The following is a 22,634-nucleotide window of genomic DNA, read 5'->3' as shown; positions in this document are numbered from 1 at the left end:
ATATCGATCAATATGTTCAAATGTGATCAATATGTTCAAATGTGAAGTTTAAGCGAAGATTTCAATTTTACATTGTAATTTCATATCGGTTTGCCTCCTTTTATTACATTTCTTTATCAAGTTGCTATGTAAGATCACTTATCCTTCCACTAAAGCAAATGCAAAAGCAAATGATGCATGCTAAAAAGATCCTCACCAATTCAATCAAACCCAATTATGAAGAAAACTAATTAGCCCATTTAAAATATGAGCTTATTAGCGAGAGGTTTCTAGATATCAAGGTATTCTAGAAATATTCTAAAACAAAACAAATGTGTGGTCCATATTGTCTAACCTTTGCTACAAATACTAAAGTGTAGTAGGGTCCTAATGTGAGATACCATCTCGTCGGTTGTAGAGGGGAACAAAGCATTCTTTACAAGGGTGTAGAAATCTTTCTCTAGCATACGCGTTTTAAAAACCTTGAGGAGAAACCCGAAAGCTCAAAAAGGACAATATCTGCTAGTGGTGGAATTGGGTCGTCTTATACCCTCCTCTTCGACAATTATGGGTATAATTTTTGTGTATTAAAAATTTACTCTTAGGTTGCTTCAAACAGTGGATAGCAGTATAAATTCAACCCACTACTCTGACTTGTTAGCTTCCTAGAATTTAAGAGTTCATCCAAACCCATCTCTCTACTACCAGAAAAGGCAATTTACCAGAGCCATCATTTCAAAAGGCTTCATCAGAAAATGAGCAATGTAGGTAAGCTGATGATTTTATTTTTGTAGTTTTCTTCTATAGTTCTTTCTCTGATGCATATGAACTAGAAAATGAGCAAGTGCATAACATACCTGTGTTTTGATCAGCTCACAGTGCTTCTACTTCATAGATCCATTTCAAGTAACTTTCCACACAGTTCAGCCCGCCCGCCTCTTTAACAACCGGCAAGGTAGCAGGAACCTCTAGCTGAAACACGTAATCAGACTCGTCTTGTCAGCGCCATTTACGTATCTGTTTCCGTGCCTCATTAATTGCCGCCCGAGTTGCACAGTGAACTGATGCAGCTAGTAGCAATGGTGATTCTCCAGAAGCTGCACAATGCATTCAACTATAAATGCTTTTTACCCTTTGGACTGTATACATAATCGTTTTCACCATCCATACAGTTTAAATGATATGTATTTTCCTTCCTAGTTTCTATGTTAAAACCCAAAAGCTGATGATGGAGCAGATAAACTCTATACATATTGTATACATTGTTTTCATAATTGCTTGAAGCCTTAGCTGAAAACTTAATACCCCTACGAAAAAAATCTACTACGAGGCAAATGATAAATACAATTTTGAACGACAATAAAGTTTGACGTACCTTTTGAAGAGAGAACGCGTTTTTTATGATGTCTAGAGTTCAAAATTTCGACGTTGAACTGTTTCGATATGGTGTCAATTGTCCGAACTTTGTAAGTCCACGTGCTGTCATTAATCATTAGTCCATCAGGATTTGTAAGATATTCTTCTGACATAAAAAATCCAATTCCTTGAACAAAGGCTCCTTCAACCTACAAAAACCGATTCCCATCATTAAGAGCATCTACCCTTTCAACATCTGATCAATCTATTCCAACAGACCCATAGCTGCTATATAAAAGTCTAGAAGTGCATAAACTCAAAACTTCAGGAGATTGAAGAACAGGTCAAACAATAAACCTGTCCCAAATCCACTGCAGGGTTGAGGCTCTGTCCACAATCATAGATATTATCTGCACGCAAAACTGAGGTTTCTCCGGTAAGATTAACCCCACCTGTCATAGCATGGTTTTTGTGAAATTGAACTGTGCAGTAAGGTAAACTGGCAGTGAAGTGGTTAAATTTGAGAATGTTGATACAAGAGCAAATACCAAGGGAGGTGTTATTAGTGCACTTGCCTCACTCACTGCAGCACCATAGTTCAAGTATCACATTGAAACAAAGTCATGAATGTACATAGAATTAACTGATAAATTCACTGCTTCCAAGTTTACCTGCACTTTTTCTGTCATGAAATGACCAAGGTTTTATGAACCAAAAGATATGCCTTCTTAATCATAAAGCCGAAAGGAATTATTATAAGTAAGAAAACTGGTTACTTAAGAAGCTTAACATGCAAAAGTACAAATCAACCACCAGACCAAAATTACAATTGTACCGGATGGTGCAGACAACAACCTGACTTATAAGCACATCCCATTTGACCGAACTCATTTTCTCCTCCAGTATTTTCTTGCGAGGTTTTAGTCTTGAGATGAACTAGTGCAAATTATCCTCAATCACGGATTACAGCCCGGCCCCTTCCTGAAGAACTTTTGCCTAACGTGAAGGTTGCCTTCCTCTAAAGTTGGTACCTTTGGAACTACCATTTTCTCCATGCATTGTTGCTTTCCTCATTTTCTCTTCATCGAATCTGTGGAAAATTTTGTTGTCATTCTCAATGTTGGACAATGCCCTCAGGTCTCTCTCGCACTCTCTTCATGCTAAGAGTTCTAACTTTTTTCGTTATGGTTGGTTAGTTGTTAGCTTGTGATTGTTTTTTTTAGATGGCCAAGCGAGTTTGATTTTTGTGAAATTAATTTTTCGAGAAACTTGCTGACTTCAATGTTTGCTGGCATTAATGAAAGACGATGAACCTCATCTACAAATCCGCTCGTCAAGTCGGTTGTATCTTTATAACCCTAACTTCCAATCCTTGGCTTTGGAAGTATGTTATTTGATCATCTTAAGATTCCTACTGGACACCTTCTATGATTTATGCTTCCCCCACAACTGCAACTTGCCCTTGACCCCTCTCCCTTCACACATACTCAAACTACACCATATACCTTATTGTGTATGACAAGTTAATGTGCCAGCGTTTTCCATCGAGATTATTGGTTCTCATCGAAGCTTGCTGCATGTTTTCTAGTATTGCTTTTGCCTATAGCTAACGGAAGGCTACTTCTGAATATTCACTGATAATTGGAAGAAATACCCTACAAAAATCTCTCTTTTGGGTGAAGTTTGATAATCTTGGTGAACGCTACATTACCTTTCAGGTAAGAAGTTTTGTGTATAAAGAAAATGGAGTTCTTCATCATGCTTGGCTCGACTCCAACTAGCCCTTTTAGATTTAAACAATGAATGTCATTGTTTTCTCTTGTTTCTCTTTAATCAAGTGTGGTATATTACAGATTCAGTACATGCATTTCTTATCAGAAAGCATGATCAAGTTATATTATAACCAAAGGTTGATTTCAATGTTCATTTTCCAAAAAAGGTGAACAGTTTTGTTGATCCAGTGAAAAGTTACATAGTTCAGTATCTCACGTCACAAAGAACACCAGAAGTATATAGTAATCTGTAGTGAAATGGGTCAAATGGAAATCTTGTATTTTAGATCGTTAACAGCAGTAAAACAGAATTAGAAAGAAAATACCAAGCGGGAAAGCAAAAATCTCAACATTAATACTCACAAAAAGTTGCCATTAGAAAAATACAGAAATTTAAGCAAATATTTTCAATTCGAAATTGTAATATTCATTATTGATTTCAATTCAGTACTCTGACCTCTACATTTCCCAAAAATTACGGGTCCATCCTTGCCTTAAACACGAACCTTGCTGACACATCCATCCTTTTTCTGCTGGAAAAGGAAATATAAAGAAGCAGAAACATTTTTAGCTCCCCTTTGATTTTATTTTGCTGTTTTTCTTTCTCTCGTCCTTTTTGTATGTTTAGGCAATAATCTCTTTTCGTAATTTCAATGAAAAGTCTCATTTCTTGTCACGAAGAAAAGAAGAAACATTTTTACTTGGATTCACAGTCTACAACTAGCACTAATAACCCTCACTTACAAAGCAAAATCCCCAGTAACCCATGATCTATGTAGTTCTACTTATTTCCCTTCTGCAAATAAACTTAGAAAATGAGAGAGTGGATTACCTCATAGACTGATCGCATTGTCACATTACATGCATTATCTTGAATTAATTGGCATGACTTGTGTTTTGGGAGGGAAGAGTTTCAGGTCAGCTCGCTGTGGTTCTCAATTCATTGATCCATTTCAGGTAACTTTCCACAGAGTCCAGCCCACAGAGCTCTTTAACAACAGGCATGGTAGCAGGAACCTCTAGCTGGAACGCATAATCAGACTCATCTCGATGTTTCCATGTACGTATCTGTTTTCGTGCCTCTTTAATAGCAGCTCGTGTTGCACAGTGGACTGATGCAGCTAGAAGCAATGGTGGTTCTCCTGAAGCTGCACAAATGCATTTCATTTAATTAAATCCCACTTCAAATCAACCCTTCTACAACACCAATTTTATCAGATCTCTCACCCTCACTACAACTGCTATGCCTTACATCCAATATCAATAAATTATAAGCCAGTTTGGAATGAATTTTTAAGAGCAAACACTTACGCAAATACTATTCCAAACAGATCCTATACATACTTCTTACTATTTGGATGTTTCTAGACAACAGTTTTTATTACCCATATAGTTAAATGTAATCTTTTTCCCTTTCTTACTTCTGCGTTAAGCCAGCATATGATGATGGCGCCTATAATTTTGTATTGTTTCCATGAGGCCTTAGCTGAAAAACTAAAAGCCCTATAAAAAAAAAGTCTACTAATGTCTACAACAAAGCAAATGAAAGTATAGTCAGTTGAACTCTGCAGAGGAATGGAGAAAAATATCTAGAATTTTTTCTTATAAGAGTAATTTACATTCTTTTCCAACCTAATCAAAAGTCAATAAAGTTTGGCCTACCTTTTGAAGAGAGAATGTGGTTTTTATGACGTCCAGAGTTCAAAATTTCGACGTTGAGCTGTTTTGGTATGGTGTCAATTGTAGGAATTTTGTAAGTCCATGTGCTGTTAGTAATAACTAGTCCATCAGGATTTGTCAGGTATTCCTCTGACATATAAAATCCAATTCCTTGAACAAAGGCTCCTTCAATCTGCACAGAATGATTCTTGGATATCCGATCAATCTATTCCCACTTAGAAATAGGCATATGAAACTCAAAAGCTTCCAAACTCAAAACATAAGAGATTGAAAAACGAATTAGGAACTCAATTTTGTGCTTAATTTAGCTATTAACCTGTCCCAAATCTACAGCAGGATTGAGGCTTCGTCCACAATCCTGGATAATATCTGAACGCAAAATTGTGGTTTCTCCAGTGAGAAGATCAAGTTCCACCTGTCAAGGCATGAATTTGGGGAATTGAGCTTTGCAGTAAAATAAAGTGGAATTCAAGTAGCAGCCAACTGCTTCTTTTTAAGTTAAAAGTGTTGATACAATGGTAAACACAAAAGGAGGTGTTGTTAATGGACGTGCCTCACTCACTGCAACTCCATAGTTTAAGTAGCTGCTTGAAACAAAGTCTGGGACATACAAAGAATTAACTGATAAATTCACTGCTTGCAAGTTTGCCTGCAGTTTTCCAACATGAAATGACAACGGTGTTATGCATCAAAGGATATGTCCTCAATCACATGTTCAAAAACATTCATATGAGGTAAGAAAACTGCTCACTTAAGGAACAAACAATGCATAATGGTATATCAACAATCCGACTAAAGGAGCACGTGCTTCCATTTAGTTTCATAAATAGAATATATAAAACCAAAACAAGAAGGCCTTGAACATGTGTGTTCAACCCAACAACAGGTTTCACGAAAATATTTAGTTTGGAAAGTTCAAGGGTTAACAGTTCCATGAGCATAAAAAATAAAGTTCAACATGTCCATGGAGAATTCATATAAAAGTTTAAGAACGACCTTCTACACTACATCTAGAAGCTTCAAATAATTTCTTTAAGAGTAGGAATTTTTTTAACGAAACCAACTTTATGTGAACATCCAATAATAAGACTTTCAGAACCATGCATGTGAAGCAATGACACATGCATTATGGATGTTCCTCCCACACTTCAAAACATAATATCACTTCAAACTAGAGGGAAAAAATGTCATTATAGATAGAAAACATGATTGCTTAATCATAAAATGTTCTACGAGATGATTCAGAGCAGACAACAACCTGACTTATAAGCACATCCCATTTAACCGAACCACTCTCCTCCAGCCTTTTCTTGAGAGGTGTTAGTCTCTCCACCAATATATTGCAGCAAAGTCTAACTGCCTCACAGCTTGATTCGGAGGTAGTACTCGCATATGTACCCCCTCCTTGTATTAAGCCAAGGGTATCAGATTGAACCACTCTCACCTTTTCCAACAGGTCACTGGTTCCATCACATTTAATTGAGCTAAGGGCATATGTAACCATCTGTCTCACCTTTGTCCACAGCCCCTGACCAATTTCAATACCCCCAACTTCCACAGCCACAGAACCATCAGTTAGAATGCTCACTTTCCCTGGGGTTGGTCTCAGTGTCATTCCTTGCACGACAGGAATTCGAGAAAGACCTCTTTTTTTCCAAGTGTTGCAGCTATTAAATTTATCTACCATTTCAGTTCTTTGTTCTAAGCATGAAGATGTGGCTAACCTATCCCAAATGGAAGGTAAGGTGTAATCTTGAGGTTCACCTGCATTCTTGTAGAATTTTTTGAGGCTGCTAAATGTATGCATATTTACTCCCCGGACAGTATCGACATCCATGCAAAGAGTAGACGCTACATGTTCAATTATCGCTTCAGCAATAAAGGATCCTTGTGCCAGCCCAGGGGCTCGCATTGTAGATCTGCTTGGATTGTTTGTCTTGCATACTTTTATATCAAAAGATAAAGCACCCCAATCATACTTCTTAAGTCCATTGACAATGGTTTGTGGCATAATTGGACTTACATCAATACTCATCCCTGCATCAACCAATATATCTAATTGACATCCTGTAATTTTACCATTAGATTTGAAACCCACATTGTAAGTTACTTTCATTGGATGTCTCCCTCCTGCCATTATCATGTCAGTCTTTCGATTAATGTAAATCCTGACAGGACGACATAACTTGTGAGCTGCAAGTGCACATGCTGAAGCAACCTAAACAACATAATTGATAAAAGGCAAGAACTCATATATTAGAGTGCCGTTCATGTTTGGGAAAATAATGAGAGCAATAAAAGAGAAGTGAGAAGGTTGAGACCAAACTACCGGGAAACAAATAGAGGTGAAAGTGTTGAACATAAATAAATAATGAAGAATATAACAATCTTAAAAATCACGAGAAGTTTCTGCTCTGCTACAATTATCTTATTTTTTTATTCACCGTATCCTCATCCTACCAACTAAGAATATAATAAAATTGACAACCTAATAAAGCTTTCAACAAAATTCACTGTTTTGAAACTGGCATGCAAGAAATACTTGGGAGTAAAATCATAATTGCATATATATACTTGATTTCTGTTCCCCTCATATTGAGAAAACACTATTTCTAGTAAGTCAACGCAGAAAACTTCCAATGGAAGTGGAAAATCTTGTTTTACTTAGAAGTTCAAAGAAATGCACCAGTGAAGAATCGTATTCCAATAGTTAATTGCACATAGAGTTGGCAGCAGGTACTCACAACCATAGACTTCATGGCCTTTCCACCAAAGCCTCCTCCAACCCTTCTCGTAATTACACGAACATTATGTTCAGGAACACCGAGGCACTTTGCAATAACAAAATGTGCATTAACAGGCCATTGACTTGAACTGTAGACTACCATGCAGTTATCTTCATCTGGAATGGCAAGTGCAGAATGGGTCTCCATATAAAAATAATATTGTGATCCAAGTCTGATCTGGATTTAAAAATTTATGAAAACGATTAGGAGAAATGACCTATCTTTTGAATAGATAATAACTAATCACATTTGTAGCAGAATAGTTCGGAACTAATTTTTTGGTGTGAGATATGGTCAAGTAGGCCGCCATGGTCGAATCTCTAACTATTAGACTTCAAAGTGGTTCAACTAAGTAAATCAAGGAAATTCCCCAAGGAAGGTATACCATCATTGTATATTACGGCCAAGAAATTCACTGTAGAAGGTACCTGAGCCACGTTAATATGGTAATCTGCTTCAGCCATTCCTTTTGATATATCACCAACCTGTTTTGGAATTAAAAATGAAGGAACTTCAAAGAAGCTTGACCTCTTAACAGCATCTTCTACAGAAAGAATAGGTGCTTCCAAATTATCTGTGTCATAATCCACTACTGCATATTCTGCAGCCACATCTGCATGTTTCTGAGTATCTGCAACCTAAGAAAAATGTGGATAGGTATTAAGCACCTCAGCAAGTAAGTCTATGACTGAGGTTGCTATAAATGAATCACGAGAAATTCAAATTACCACAAAGGCAAGTGGCTGACTAGCACACTCAGTCAACTTATCTCCAAATAGAATTTCGTCACCAAACATGGTTCTAGTTCCAATGTTCTGTCCACCCACAGGAATATCTCTGGCGGAAATAACAGCAACAACTCCCTCTGCTTGTGATTTGGGAGGAAAAGTAAGACCCTTTACCCGTGCCAAAGGCTTTGAGCTATATATGAATGCTCCATATAGGCAATTTGTTGGTGAAGGAATATCGTCCACATAGATAGCCTCACCTAAAATATTTATTAGCATATTTACATTGGTTCCCTAATACTTGAGAACAAGAAATCATGTCAAACAAATAGACCTAAAAGAACATGCAACGCTAAATATTATGAGTGTAAGCCTAAAATATCAAGTGAAGAATCAGCTTTGAACATGTAAGCCTAACCTTGAAGCAATATTCGAGTATAACAACTAGGTAATAAGACACATCTGACACGAAGTAAATGGATCGAGCCGATGTTGAAAATGCAAGAAGTTCAGAACTGGGAGGTTCTAAATCTAATTCAAATAAGATAGCATGCACATACCTTCAAATCCATGTAATAAAGGTAGCAAAAATAGGTCGACTTAACCTGATCTCACACACCCACATGTAAAAGTACTAACTCATTTATGTCCTGCCATGCAGACTAGGCTTGCTACAGAATATTCTAGAGTTTGTGAATGTTCAATTCTCACGAGGTTAACTAAGACAAGTTCATTGTCTTTGAAAGTCTAATTTCATATTATTACAAGATATAAAGTACCTGAAGCTTGAATGGCAGCTCCAGATTTTATAATGGCCTCTCCGACTGGATAATATTCTGAACTCAATTCCAGTGTCTGCTTTCCAGATGATAGTAGAGTAGCAGTTTTATTATAACCAAGTAGGCCGTGGTTTGAATTAAATCTGTCAGGTAGTGTTGACGAAGCATTCCTGCATCCATCTACGTAATCTTTATTGATTGCAGCTTTTTCATCAACCAAGGAGCTTAAGAACTCAAAAAGAAACCCAACTGCTAAGCTTGTCCGGTAAGCAGGATATGAAGTGCCCTTTTCAGGAACTATAGTGGCTCCAGTCAATGAGATAGCTTCATATATGACATTATAATCAATAACTTTTCCAGCTAGAAATTCTTCAATCTTTCTTGCTCTAATGGCATGTTTGGTTCCATATGCTCCAAAAGCCAGGTGACAGCTATTTAATATGATCCCATTGGAATTTTTACATGGGGAGATTGCAGCCAAGAAAGCAGCATTCAGATACGGTAGTGCATTTCCAAGGGGTCGTGGAGAAGCTCTAAAACTATCAAACATGACAGTAGCATCATTTGAATAAACATCCCTAACTGAATCCCAATTTGGAATCTTAACACTTGAAAGTACACATTTCGGACCCAATGGAGGTCTCTTGAGAAACTCATCCAACATAATCGTTTCTTGGCTGGAACCAGTTAATATACTTATCATGGAACCCGCAGCAAGAAGTATTGTGGCAATATCTGAAGGAAATTGTTTTCTTTGTGCCATCATTAAATTTCCTCCAATGCTGGCAGTATTTCGTACAAAACTCGAAGCAATTTTCTCCATGTGCTCGGCCAGTTTATTGAACACTAGCTCGCCTATTGAGGAGCTTTCATGGTTATTATTTTTCAGAGCTTCAATAGCTTTTGCAATTGTCACCGTTGCACCAATCTCTATTCCTGTTGAATCCATTCTGATAACTGAAAGCTCAGGGATGTATTTAAGATTAATGTATCTATCAACATGTTCAAATGCTTTGTAGTATCCGACTTCAGTGTTGCCAACGACTAACTTCGTATTGCTTATATTATTGGACTCGTCACATCCCAGTAATCTGTTCAGATCCTCAATACTAACGGGATTAAACCAGGAACAACCTTGAGACTCCACAAAAGGGATAAATCTTATTTCCTTTTTTAAAAATTCAGGAAACAAGCACGGGCCATTATTTGGATCATAAGGAGGCAATTTACTCACTTTCTCTTCCTCACCACATCCTTTTCGCCAGAACGCGTTTAACCCCAAGTCCTCCATGTCAACATCAGAAGCAAAACTCTTACAGGCATCAGCAATTGGCCTGTATCCTGTACAGCGGCAGAGGTTTCCAGAAATAGCCTTTTCAGCTTCAGAAACCGTAAGTTTCGAGAATCCCGGTGAGGGCTCAGGTCGATTGATCTTTTCAGCCTTGACGAGAGCAGAAAAAAGTGAAACACACATTCCAGGGGTACAAAAGCCACACTGAGAAGCATGAAAGCCAGCAAATCTTTGATGAATTGAGTGGAAACCATCCTTGCAATTCCCAATGCCTTCACTGGTTGTAATTGAACAGCCATGTATACTACCAAGCAAGGTAAGGCATGAGCTTACTGTAAAATCTTCGACCTTATCTAACACAGGATCGTATTTGGACAACAGAACAACACAAGCACCACAACCGCCTACATTTCAAAATAACCAATCACGTCAACAGAGTTTTATCAAATTAAATACCTATAATGGTTTCTGCATTCTGATAGAATACTCAGAATACTCATTCTGCAATAGAATACTACAGACTACATTCTACGGACTACAGACTGCAATAGAATACTCATTCTACAGACTACATTCTGATAAAGTAACGTCTGCAATAGAATACTCATTCATGCAATAGATACAATCCAGATTAACGCAATTAATGAAAGAAAATCCGTTTTTCCATGAAAAGGGAGCAACCCCAAGACGTGGATTTGATAAAGATTAATTAATTCGTTAAATAGAGGGAGAGGGAAAGGGAGAGAGAGAGAGACCTTCACCACAGCCAAGCTTGACACTCTTGAAAGAAGTACGGTGGCGCAGAAAGTGAAGCAGAGTAATGGAAGGGTCAACAGAGGATAGCTCAAACCTCTGTTGATTGACAGCAAACACCAGAGGAACTACTGCTTTGTTTGGTTGATTCTCCATTGTGCATAGTGGGAAGAAAAGCGATGGAGTCTTTGTTTCAATAATTGAAACGAATTTATAAGAACATAGAAACTGTTTGCCGCTGGATCAAACCATACGTCCTTGCCGCCCGTCAAATGCATCTTCATTCTGATCGCGGCAAAGACAACTGGAAAACGTACTGATTTTACATTTTCTAGGTTGCTTTTTACGGAGAGAAGGAGACAATCTAGACAACGACCCATCGATAAATCTAAAATGAAAATGTGCAGAGTGGATAAAGCCTGCATTGACATTGAAATCTGTAGCTCCGGCCTCAACGTCATTGCAACCATCACAACGAACAGATGGGAAATTTAATCTTCAGAATATGGATGATCTGTTCATCCATGGCCTCCTCGTGTCAACTGATATGTGGAATTCTATTACCTTACGAAAACTGAGAACTGTCATTGTTTATAAAGCCAAGTATTTATTATTATTAATTTAATGCTGGATAATTAATTTTTATTTTATAAAAGAGTAAACATAATAATAAAACAATGGGTTTAGTTTCCAAATTTTCAATTCAACAATATTAACTAATTTTACATTTGGTAGTAGAGATGTTCGGGATCGGAACGGGATAGTAAAGCTATTTTCAATTCAACAATATTAACTAATTTTACATTTGGCAATAGAAATGTCTACGACCGGGGCCGAGAAGCCTTTCTCGTCCCTATCCCCACCACCTATTCATTCTCGTCTCGACAAAAATTTCTATTTACTTTTGTAGTAATTTTTTTTGTTTTATCATTTTTTAAAAAATAATTATTTTAAAATTTTTGATTTTTTAATATACTCTTTATTTTAAAAGAATCCTAATAAATCAATATAATTTTAATATTACATATCTTTCATTAATTTAGTTTTTTTTTTAAATATATATGTATTGAAAATATATTTAGAGAAAGAGAATATAATTATGTTCGACTCAATTTAGGTAAGAGTGACAAATGTTCTCCACTCACTCTCTATTATAAATTTAAAGGTTCTTCGTTCGAGATGGTTCAGACTCCGAACCATTAGATAAAATAGACATCTTTATTTGACACCAATTTTAGTCTTTTTATCAATTTTTTTTGTGTTAATATAAAAGGGAGATCTAATTTTTTAATAATTATTAATAACAGTAATATGAATTTATTTCAAATTTTGTTAGCTTCCAACAAATAATTTTTTAATACAATTTTAGTCCAGCTTGATAGCTCGACTCCATTCAAATGGAGCCATAGCAACTATTAGGGATGTATACCCAACCCGATCTAACCCGAATTGTAAGGGTTGGGTTGGGTTGGATTGAAATGGGTTGGAATGGTTCATGGGGTGAGCAACCGGTTCACTTCGGCGCTCCCCCACTCAACTCACCTGCCTCTCTACTGCAAGGTCGTCCACCTATAAGGACTTGCGTTGTGCTCAACTTGGCACTTGGCCGACTCTTGTCTTGCTTGACCCCCGAGTTCTTTGCTTGCAACCACTGATACTATTCCTCTAATGCGAATGGTTCTTTGGAAGACACCCAACTTGGTGTGCCTTCTGTTTCATTTCTTGCCCATATCGCAACCCCAAGCCCTGGGCAAATGATCTTGGTTCTTACTTTTGACGGGTAGATCTCCCCACACTGAGGTGTCGACACACAACACTAATGAACTTCGGGGAGTCTTGGGTTCAACCAACAACTAATTCTAATACTAACCCGCAAATGTCCTGCCCACTCTAGCACTCTTGACACACTTGCAAGGTCTTCAATCAACCCTCGGGTTCTTTGTCTTGTCTGATTAGACACCCAAAATGTAGCTCTGATACCAATTGTCATGGTCACACTTCTTCAACCGTGCGGCATCGTGTTTCTAACACGATGCATGGTCCGTGAACGTGCTCTAAGGTGCGATTACTTGTCTCTCTCATGCTCACTCCTCTTGGAACACTTCCACGTGCATTACTTACCTCTCTCGTGCTCACTTCTCTTAGAGCACTTCCACAAGCATTACTTGTCTCTCTCATGTTCACTCTTCTTGAAACACTTCTACGAGCATGGTTTGCCTCTCTCATGCTCACTTTACTTAGAAGAATGATTTAAATTTTTTGTGGCATGACGGTAAAATAAATGATCGACAACAATGAAGGCTTCACCGAATATATACGTATATTTAAATTAACGTCTTCAACAGCATATGCAACCATCTGGCAAAGGTAAGCCAGATAACCCTCACTTAAAAAGCACCCAGTAACCCATGATCTGTATAGTTCTACTTATTTCCCTGCTGTAAATAAACTTAGAAAATGAGAGAGTGCATTACCTCATAGACTGATCGTATTTTCACATTACATGCATTATCTTGAACTAGTTGGCATGGCTTGTGTTTTGGGAGGGAAGAGTTCCTGGCCAGCTCGCTGTGGTTCTCGATTCATCGATCCATTTGAGGTAACTTTCCACGGAGTCGAGCCCACAGAGCTCTTTAACAACAGGCATGGTAGCTGGAACCTCTAGCTGTAACACGTAACCAGACTCATCTCGACGTTTCCATGTACGTATCTGTTTACGTGCCTCTTTAATAGCAGCTCGTGTTGCACAGTGGACTGATGCAGCTAGAAGCAAGGGTGCTTCTCCTGAAGCTGCACAAATGCATTTCATTTGATCAATAAATTATAAGCCAGTTTGGAGTTTGGAATGACTTTCTAAGAGCAAATACGTTCGAGGTACTTAGAACGTCATTCCAAACAGATCTATCATACTTTTTACTATTTGGATGTGTCTAGACAACAGTTCTTACTTCTGCGTTAAGCCAGCATGGGATGGTGGAGCCTATAATTCCAATGCATATTGTATTATTTGCCTGAGGCCTTATGTAACCGCCTAAGTCCACTACTAACAAATATTGTCCTCTTTGGACTTTTCCTCAAGGTTTTTAAAATGTGTCTTCTAGGGAGAGGTTTTCACACCCTTGTAAGGAATGCTTCATTTCCCTCTCCAACCAATGTGGGATCTCACAATCCACCCCCTTGGGGCCAGCGTCCTCACTGGCATACCGCCCAGTGTCTGGCTCTGATACCATTTGTAACAACCCAAGCCCACCACTAGCAAATATTGTCCTCTTTGGACTTTCCCTTTTGGACTTCCCCTCAAGGTTTTTAAAACACGTCTTCTAGGGAGAGGTTTCCACACCCTTAAAAGGAATGCTTCGTTTCCCTCTTCAACCAATGTGGGATCTCATAATCCACCTTCCTTGGGGGCCTAGCGTCCTCATTGGCACACCGCCCAGTGTCTGGCTCTAATACCATTTGTAACAGCCCAAGCCCACCGCTAGCAGATATTGTCCTCTTTGGGCTTCCCCTCAAGGTTTTTAAAACGCGTTTTCCAGGGAGAGGTTTCCACACCCTTATAAGAAATACATCGTTTCCCTCTCCAATCAATGTGGGATCTCACAGTGTTTGTAAAAACCCAAGCCCACCGCTAACAGATATTGTCCTCTTTGGGCTTTCCCTTTCAGACTTTCCCTCAAGGTTTTTAAAACGCCTCTTCCAGGGAGAGGTTTTCACACCCTTATATGAAATGTTTCGTTCCCCTCTCCAACCAAGGGAATTACATTCTCTCCCAACCTAATCAAAAGTCAATAAAGTTCAACATACCTTTTGAAGAGAGAATGTGGTTTTTATGACGTCCAGAGTTCAAAATTTCGACGTTGAGCTGTTTCGGTATGGTGTCGATTGTAGGAATTTTGTAAGTCCATATGCTGTCAGTAATAACTAATCCATCAGGATTTGTCAGGTATTCCTCTGACATATAAAATCCAATTCCTTGAACAAAGGCTCCTTCAATCTGCATAGAATGATTCTCGGATATCCAATCAATCTATTCCCAGTTCGAAATAGGTATACGAAACTCGAAACTCAAAAGCGTCGAAACTCAAAACATAAGAGATTGAAAAACATATTAGGAACTCAAATCTGTGCTTAATTTAGTTACTAACCTGTCCCAAATCCACAGCAGGATTAACGCTTCGTCCACAATCGTGGATAATATCGGAACGCAAAATTGTGGTTTCTCCAGTGAGAAGATCAAGCTCAACCTGTCAAGGCATGAATTTAGTGAATTGAACTTTGCAGTAAATAAAGTGGCATTGAAAATGTTGATACAATGGTTAACACAAAAGGAGGTGCTGTAATGGACGTGCCTCACTCAATGCAGCTCCATAGTTTAAGTAGCTCATTGAAACGAAGTCAGGGATATACATAGAGCTCACTGATAAATTCACTGCTTTCAAGTTTGCCTGCACATGGCTGCCACTTAGTTCCACAAATATGATATATATAACAAAACCAAGAAGACCTCGAACACGTGTTCGACCCAACAATAGTCTAGAGAAAATATCGAGTTCGGAAAATTCAAGGGTTAGTAGTTCCACGAGCGTAAAAAACAAATTCGCATGTGAATCAATAACACTAAACTAGAGGGAAAAAATGTGATAATAGAAAGAAAACATGATTGCTTAATCATAAAATGTTCTACGAAACGATGCAGAGCAGACAACAACCTGACTTATAAGCACGTCCCATTTAACCGAACCGCTCTTTTCGAGCCTTTTCTTGAGAGGTGTTAGTCTCTCCACCAATATATTGCAGCAAAGTCTAACCGCCTCACAGCTTGATTCGGAGGTAGTACTCGCATATGTACCCCCTCCTTGTATTAAGCCAATGGTATCAGATTGAACCACTCTCACCTTTTCCAACAGGTCACTGGTTCCATCACATTTAATTGAGCTAAGGGCATATGTAACCATCTGTCTCACCTTCGTCCACAGCCCTTGACCGATTTCGATACCCCCAACTTCCACAACAACAGAACCATCAGTTAGAATGCTCACTTTCCCTGGGGTCGGTCTCAATGTCATCTCTTGCACGATAGGAATTCGAGAAAGACCTCGTTTTTTCCAAATGTTGCTGCTGTTAAATTTATCTACCATTTCTGTTCTTTGTTTCAAGCATGAAGATGTGGCTAACCTATCCCAAATGGAAGGTAAGGTGTAATCTCGAGGTTCACCTGCATTCTTGTAGAATTTTTTGAGGCTGTTAAATGTATGCAGATTTACTTTTCGGATAATATCGACATCCATACAAAGCGTAAACGCTACATGTTCAATTATCGCTTCAGCAATAAAGGATCCTTGTGCCTCTCCAGGAGCTCGCATCGTAGATCTGCTTGGATTGTTTGTCTTGCATACTTTTATATCAAAAGATAAAGCACCCCAATCATACTTCTTAAGTCCATTGACAATGTTGTGTGGCATAACTGGACTTACATCAGTACTCATCCCTGCATCAACCAATATTTCTAATTCACATCCTGTAATTTTACCGTTAGTTTTGAAACCGACATTGTAAGTTACTTTCATTGGATGTCTCCCTCCTGCTATTATCATGTCAGTCTTTCGATTAAGATAAATCCTGACTGGACGACGTAAGTTGTGAGCTGCAAGTGCACATGCCGAGGCAACCTAAACAACATGATTGTTAAAAGGCAAGAATGAATCTTAGAGTGTCGTTCATGCTTGGAAAAATAATGAGAACATTGGCAAGAAAAAGAGAAGTGAGAAGGTTGAAGGAAAACTATAGGGAAACATATAGAAGTGAAAGTGTTGAACATAAATAAACATTGAAGTATATATTTGTAACGCCCCAAGCCCACCGCTGTCAGATATTATCGTCTTTGTGCTTTCCCCTCAAGGTTTTTAGAACGCGTCTGCTAGGGAGAGGTTTCCACAAACTTATAAAGGATGTTTCGCTCTTCTCCCCAACCGATGTGGGATCTCACAATCCACCCCCCCAAGCCCAGTGCACTCATTCCCTTCTCCAATCGATATAGGACCCCCCAACCCACCCCCTTTGGGCCTAGCATCCTCGCTGACACACGCCTCGTGTCCACCCCCTTCAGGGTTTAGCCTCCTCGCTGGAACATTTCTCGGTGTCTAGCTCTGATACCATTTGTAACACTCCAATCCCACCGCTAGCAAATATTGTCCTCTTTGGGCTTTTCCTTTCGGACTTCCCTCAAGGTTTTTAAAACGTGTCTGCTAGGGAAAGGTTTCCACACCCTCATAAAGAATGCTTCGTTCACCTCCCCAACCGATGTAGGATCTCACACTAACGATCTTAAAAATCATGAGAAGTTTCATCTCTAATACACAATTATCTTATTCTTTGGTTCAATGTATCATCATCCAACTAACTAAGAATATAATAAAATTGAAAACATAATAAGGCTTTCAACAAAATCGAAAATGCATATATACTTGATTTCTATTCCCCTCATATTGAGAAAACACTTTACTAGTAAGCCAACCCAGAAAATTCCCAATGGAAGTGGAAAATCTTGTTTTACTTGGAAGTTCAAAGAAATGCACTAGTGAAGAACCGTTTTTCAATAGTAAATTGCACATAAAGTTGGCAGCAAATACTCACAACCATAGACTTTATGCCCTTTCCACCAAAGCCTCCTCCGACCCTTCTCGTAATTACACGAACATTATGTTCAGGAACACCGAGGCACTTCGCAATAACAGAATGCACATTAGCAGGCCATTGACTTGAACTGTAGACTACCATGCAGTTATCTTCATCTGGAATGGCAAGTGCAGAATGTGTCTCCATATAAAAATAATGTTGTGATCCAAGTCTGACCTGGATGTAAAAATTTACGAAAACGATTAGGAGAAACGACTTACTTTTGAACAGACAACAACTAATAACATTTGTAGCTAATTTTTTGGTGTGAGAAACGGTTAAGTAAGCCACGGTCGAATCTCTAACTACTAGAGTTAAAAGTGGTTCCCCTTCCCTCTCCAGGCAGGCATACCATAATTATATATTGAGGCAAAGCAATTCATTGTAGAAGGTACCTGAGCAGCGTTAACATGGTAGTCTGCTTCAGCCATTCCTTGCAATATATCACCCACCTTTTCCGGAATCAAGAACGAAGGAACGTCAAAGAAGCTTGACCTCTTAACAGCATCTTCTACAGAGAGAATAGGTTCATCCAAATTATCTGTGTCATAATCCACCACTGCATATTCTGCAGCCATATCTGCATGTTTCTGAGTATCTGCAACCTAAAAAAATGTGGATAGGTATGAAGCACCTCAGCAAGAAAGGGTTCCTTCTATGACTGAAGTTGCTATAAATGAACCATTGGAAATTCAAGTTACCACAAAGGCAAGTAGTTGACTTGCACCCTCGGTCAACTTATCTGCAAATAGGTCTTCGTCACCGAACAGGGTTGTAGCTCCAATGTTATGTCCACCAACAGGAATATCTCGAGCGGAAATAACAGCGACAACTCCCTCTGGTTGTGATTTGGGAGGAAAAGTAATATCCTTTACCCGTGCCAAAGGCTTTTTGCTATATATGAATGCTCCATATAGGCAATTTGTTGGGGAAGGAATATCGTCCACATAGATAGCCTCGCCTAAAAGAACGTGGAACGCTAAATATTATTGAGTATAAGCGTAAAATATCAAGTGAAGAATCGGCTTTGAACATGTAAGCCTAACCTTGAAGCAGTATTGGAAGTATAACAACTAGGTAACATGAGACATCTGACACTAAGTAGACTCGATCGAGTCGATGTTGAAAATGAAAGTAGTTCAGAATGGGGGGATACTAAATCTAATTCAAATGAGATAACAGGCATGCGCCATTGAATCCATGGAAATAAACGTAGCAGAATATGTCGACTTAGCCTGAGGTCACACACCTACAAGTACAAGTTCTAACTCATTTACACCCTGCCATGCAGACTAGTTTTGCTACAGAAGCTCACGAGGTTAACTAAAACAAGTTCGTTCGTGAAAGTCTAATTTCATATTATTACAAGATATAAAGTACCTGAAGCTTGAATGGCAGCTCCAGATTTTATAATGGTATCTCCGACTGGATAATATTCTGAACTCAATTCCAGTGTCTGCTTTCCAGATGATAGTAGAGTAACCGTCTTATTATAACCAAGTGAACCATGGTTCGAGTTAAATCTTTCAGGTCGTGTTGACGAAGCATTCCTGCATCCATCTAGGTGATCTCTATCGATTGCAACCTTTTCATCAACCAAGGAGCTTAAGAACTCAAAAAGAAAGCCAACTGCTAAGCTTGTCCTATAAGCAGGAGATGAAGTGCCCTTTTCAGGAACTATAGTGGCTCCAGTCAATGAGATAGCTTCATATATGACATTATAATCAATAACTTTTCCAGCTAGAAATTGTTCAATATTTCTTGCTCTAATGGCATGTTTGGTCCCATATGCTCCAAAAGCCAGGTGACAGCTATTTAATACGATCCCGTTGGAATTTTTACATGGGGAGATTGCAGCTAAGAAAGCAGCGTTTAGGTACGGCAGTGCATTACCAAGGGGTCGTGGCGATGCTCTAAAACTATCAAACATGAAAGTAGCATCATTTGAATCAACGTCCTTAACTGAATCCCAATTTGGAATCTTAACACTTAAAAGTACACATTTAGGACCCAATGGAGGTCTCTTGAGAAACTCATCCAATATAATCCTTTCTTGGCTGGAACCAGTTAATATACATATCATGGAACCTGCAGCAAGAAGTATTGTGGTAATATCTGAAGGAAATTGTTTTCTTTGTGCCATCATTAAATTTCCTCCAATGCTGGCAGTATTTCGTACAAAACTCGAAGCAATTTTCTCCATGTGCTCGGCCAGTTTATTGAACACTAGCTCGCCTATTGAGGACGTTTCATGGTTATTATTTTTCAGAGCTTCAATAGCTTTTGCAATTGTCACCGTCGCACCAATCTCTATTCCTGTTGAATCCATTCTGATAACTGAAAGCTCAGGGATGTATTTAAGATTAATGTATCTATCAACATGTTCAAATTCTTTGTAGTATCCGACTTCGGTGTTGCCAACGACCAACTTCGTTTTGCTTATATTATTGGACTCATCACATCCCAGTAATCTGTTCAGATCCTCAATACTAACGGGATTAAACCAGGAACAACCTTGCGACTCCACAAAAGGGATAGACCTTGTTTCCTTTTTTAAAAATTCAGGAAATAAGCACGGTCCATTATTTGGATCATAACGAGGCAATTTACTCGATTTCTCGTCCTCACCACATCCCTTTTGCCAGAACGCGTTTAACCCCAAATCCTCCATGTCAACATCAGAAGCAAAACTCTTACAGGCATCAGCAATTGGGCGGTATCCTGTACAACGGCAGAGGTTTCCAGAAATAGCCTTTTCGGCTTCAGAAACCGTAAGTTTCGAGAATCCCGATGAGGGCTTAGGTCGATTGGTCTTTTCAGCATTGACAAGAGCAGAAAAAAGTGAAACACACATTCCAGGGGTACAAAAGCCACACTGAGAAGCATGAAAGCCAGCAAATCTTTGATGAATTGAGTGGAAACCATCCTTGCAATTCCCAATGCCTTCACTGGTTGTAATTGAACAGCCATGTATACTACCAAGCAAGGTGAGGCATGAGCTTACTGTAAAATCTTCGACCTTATCTAACACAGGATCGTATTTGGACAATAGAACAACACAAGCACCACAACCGCCTACATTTCAAAATAACCAATCACGTCAACAGAGTTTTATCAAATTAAATACCTATAATGATTTCTGCAGAGAAGAATAGTGAACCAATGATCAGTTACAAATTGAATCCAACCATCCGATTTCCACGGTAAAAAATAGCCGAATTGCTGGAACAGAACATCATCTTCAATTTTAAACAATGGTGATGAATCTTTAACTAGTACTCTTTCATGTATCAGATCATAATGGACAGTAGGAGTCGTTTGAACCAAGGTTCACAGAAAACAGACTATCAGTAATATAAACATAAATAGACTATCAAGTTGTACTCATCAGAGGTGTGAAAGGAAAGGACAAGCCAACTAAACAAAGTTTGCAAAATAGTAAACGGCAACTATAGTAGCCAACGAAAACAGATACTTAAGTGCACTATATGCTGATAAAGTAGCGTCTGCAATAGAATACTCATTCATGCAGTAGATTCAAGCCAGATTAAGACTACTAAAGAAAGAAAATCCATTTTTCCATGGAAAGGAAGCAACCCCAAGTCATGGATTTGATAAAGATTAAGTAATTGATCAGAGAAAGAGGGAGAGAGAGACCTGCACCACAGCCAAGCTTGACACTCTTGAAAGAAGTATGATGGCGCAGAAAGTGAAGCAGAGTAATGGAAGGGTCAACAGTGGAGAGCTCAAACCTCTGTTGATTAACAGCAAAGACTAGAGGAACTGCTGATTTGTTTGGTTGATTCTCCATTGTGGATGCCAGGAACAAAAGCCGCTTCCACCTTGCATTTTATAGACAAAAGGAGACAATCTAGACAACCACCCATGGATAAGTTTAAGTTGAAAATGTGCAGAGTAGATGGAACCTGGATTGACATTGAAATTTGTAGCTCCAACCTCAACATGATTGCAACGTCACAACAAACAGCTGGGAGCAATTTAATCAGATGATTTTTTTTTAAAGTTATGTAGCCTACTGCTTAATCAATTACTCAATGTTATACATGCTTATTCAATTACTCAATGTTATACATATAGTAAGGCTATATAGGGGAGCATATATAGTAAATGTAAACAAGCTATATATATGGTGGTCATATATAGTAAACGGTCATATATAGTAAACAAATTATTATAGTATAATAGACAGCTATGTATGGTAAATGGTTATACATAGTATATACATAGTAAATGATTATATATAGTGGCTAACTATATATCTACGCACATCCTCCTTATGCTTAGACAGTGTTTTGAAAATGTATTTTCTGCGTTTTCTGTATTCTCTGTATTCTAGTAGTTTTTGTGTTCTTTGTATTCTAGTTTTTTGTGCATCTAAATCGAGTGTATGAGTTGTGTGGTTCTAACAACTGGTATACGAGATAGGAGATATTCATCACGATCTATGAAGATGGAAAGCTCAAAGATTGAAATTGAGAAGTTTGATGGATCTAATTTCGGTTTCTGGAAGATGTAGACTGAAGATTATCTGTACTAGAAAGATCTTCATGAACCCTTGTTCAGGGTGAAGCCGAATACCATGACCACGGAGCAGTGAAAGCTCAAGGAGCAGCAAGTTCTATGATGGATCCGATTAACATTGTCCAAAAAGGTAGCATTCAATATTATCTAGGCGAAATAACTTTAGATCTATTGAAGGCATTGTCGAACATGTACGAAAAACCGTAGACAATGAACAAGGTGTATTTGATGCGTAGATTGTTCAATCTACAAATGTCGATGGATCGGTTGCAAATCACATAAATGAATTCAAC

The 22,634-nt window shown here is 38.5% G+C and overlaps 2 protein-coding genes and 1 pseudogene across 6 annotated transcripts; all 3 read right to left on the bottom strand.

Annotated features, from left to right (window-relative positions):
- Positions 1 to 735: 735 nt before the first annotated feature.
- On the bottom strand, positions 736 to 4,012 carry LOC111795364 (indole-3-acetaldehyde oxidase-like; annotated as a pseudogene). Its single transcript, XR_015421172.1, has 4 exons — positions 3,940 to 4,012; positions 1,693 to 3,640; positions 1,355 to 1,544; positions 736 to 1,076 (listed from the first exon to the last, which is right to left on the bottom strand). The product of XR_015421172.1 is annotated as an indole-3-acetaldehyde oxidase-like (transcript).
- Positions 3,940 to 11,683, bottom strand: LOC111795358 (abscisic-aldehyde oxidase). 2 transcript variants are annotated; one of them, XM_087124168.1, is made up of 11 exons: positions 11,127 to 11,683; positions 9,081 to 10,775; positions 8,302 to 8,561; positions 8,002 to 8,211; positions 7,532 to 7,750; positions 6,046 to 7,005; positions 5,341 to 5,436; positions 5,104 to 5,202; positions 4,770 to 4,959; positions 4,529 to 4,635; positions 4,095 to 4,255 (listed from the first exon to the last, which is right to left on the bottom strand). In XM_087124168.1, the coding sequence occupies exons 1-11, from the start codon at positions 11,278 to 11,280 to the stop codon at positions 4,229 to 4,231; spliced, it is 4,017 nt and encodes a 1,338-aa protein (XP_086980294.1). In that variant the 5' UTR covers positions 11,281 to 11,683; the 3' UTR covers positions 4,095 to 4,228. The 2 variants fall into 2 exon arrangements, with proteins under 2 accessions (XP_086980293.1, XP_086980294.1); XM_087124167.1 differs by lacking the exon at positions 4,529 to 4,635 and having other exon boundaries at positions 3,940 to 4,255.
- On the bottom strand, positions 10,636 to 21,870 carry LOC147792632 (indole-3-acetaldehyde oxidase-like). 3 transcript variants are annotated; one of them, XM_087124165.1, is made up of 11 exons: positions 21,457 to 21,870; positions 19,180 to 20,874; positions 18,501 to 18,760; positions 18,195 to 18,404; positions 17,758 to 17,976; positions 15,834 to 16,793; positions 15,474 to 15,569; positions 15,270 to 15,368; positions 14,929 to 15,118; positions 13,599 to 13,914; positions 10,636 to 10,775 (listed from the first exon to the last, which is right to left on the bottom strand). In XM_087124165.1, exons 1-10 carry the CDS (start codon positions 21,608 to 21,610, stop codon positions 13,643 to 13,645), a joined length of 4,155 nt encoding a protein of 1,384 aa, XP_086980291.1. In that variant the 5' UTR covers positions 21,611 to 21,870; the 3' UTR covers positions 10,636 to 10,775; positions 13,599 to 13,642. The 3 variants fall into 3 exon arrangements, with proteins under 3 accessions (XP_086980291.1, XP_086980292.1, XP_086980290.1); XM_087124166.1 differs by lacking the exon at positions 10,636 to 10,775 and adding an exon at positions 13,427 to 13,482; XM_087124164.1 differs by lacking the exon at positions 10,636 to 10,775 and having other exon boundaries at positions 13,427 to 13,914; positions 21,457 to 21,869.
- Positions 21,871 to 22,634: the final 764 nt, after the last annotated feature.

The sequence above is a fragment of the Cucurbita pepo genome, chromosome 5 (assembly GCF_057944985.1).
Source record: "Cucurbita pepo subsp. pepo isolate OVF chromosome 5, ASM5794498v1, whole genome shotgun sequence".
In the NCBI taxonomy this organism is placed as follows: domain Eukaryota; kingdom Viridiplantae; phylum Streptophyta; class Magnoliopsida; order Cucurbitales; family Cucurbitaceae; genus Cucurbita; species Cucurbita pepo.
This window is presented reverse-complemented; position numbering and strand designations above follow the sequence as displayed.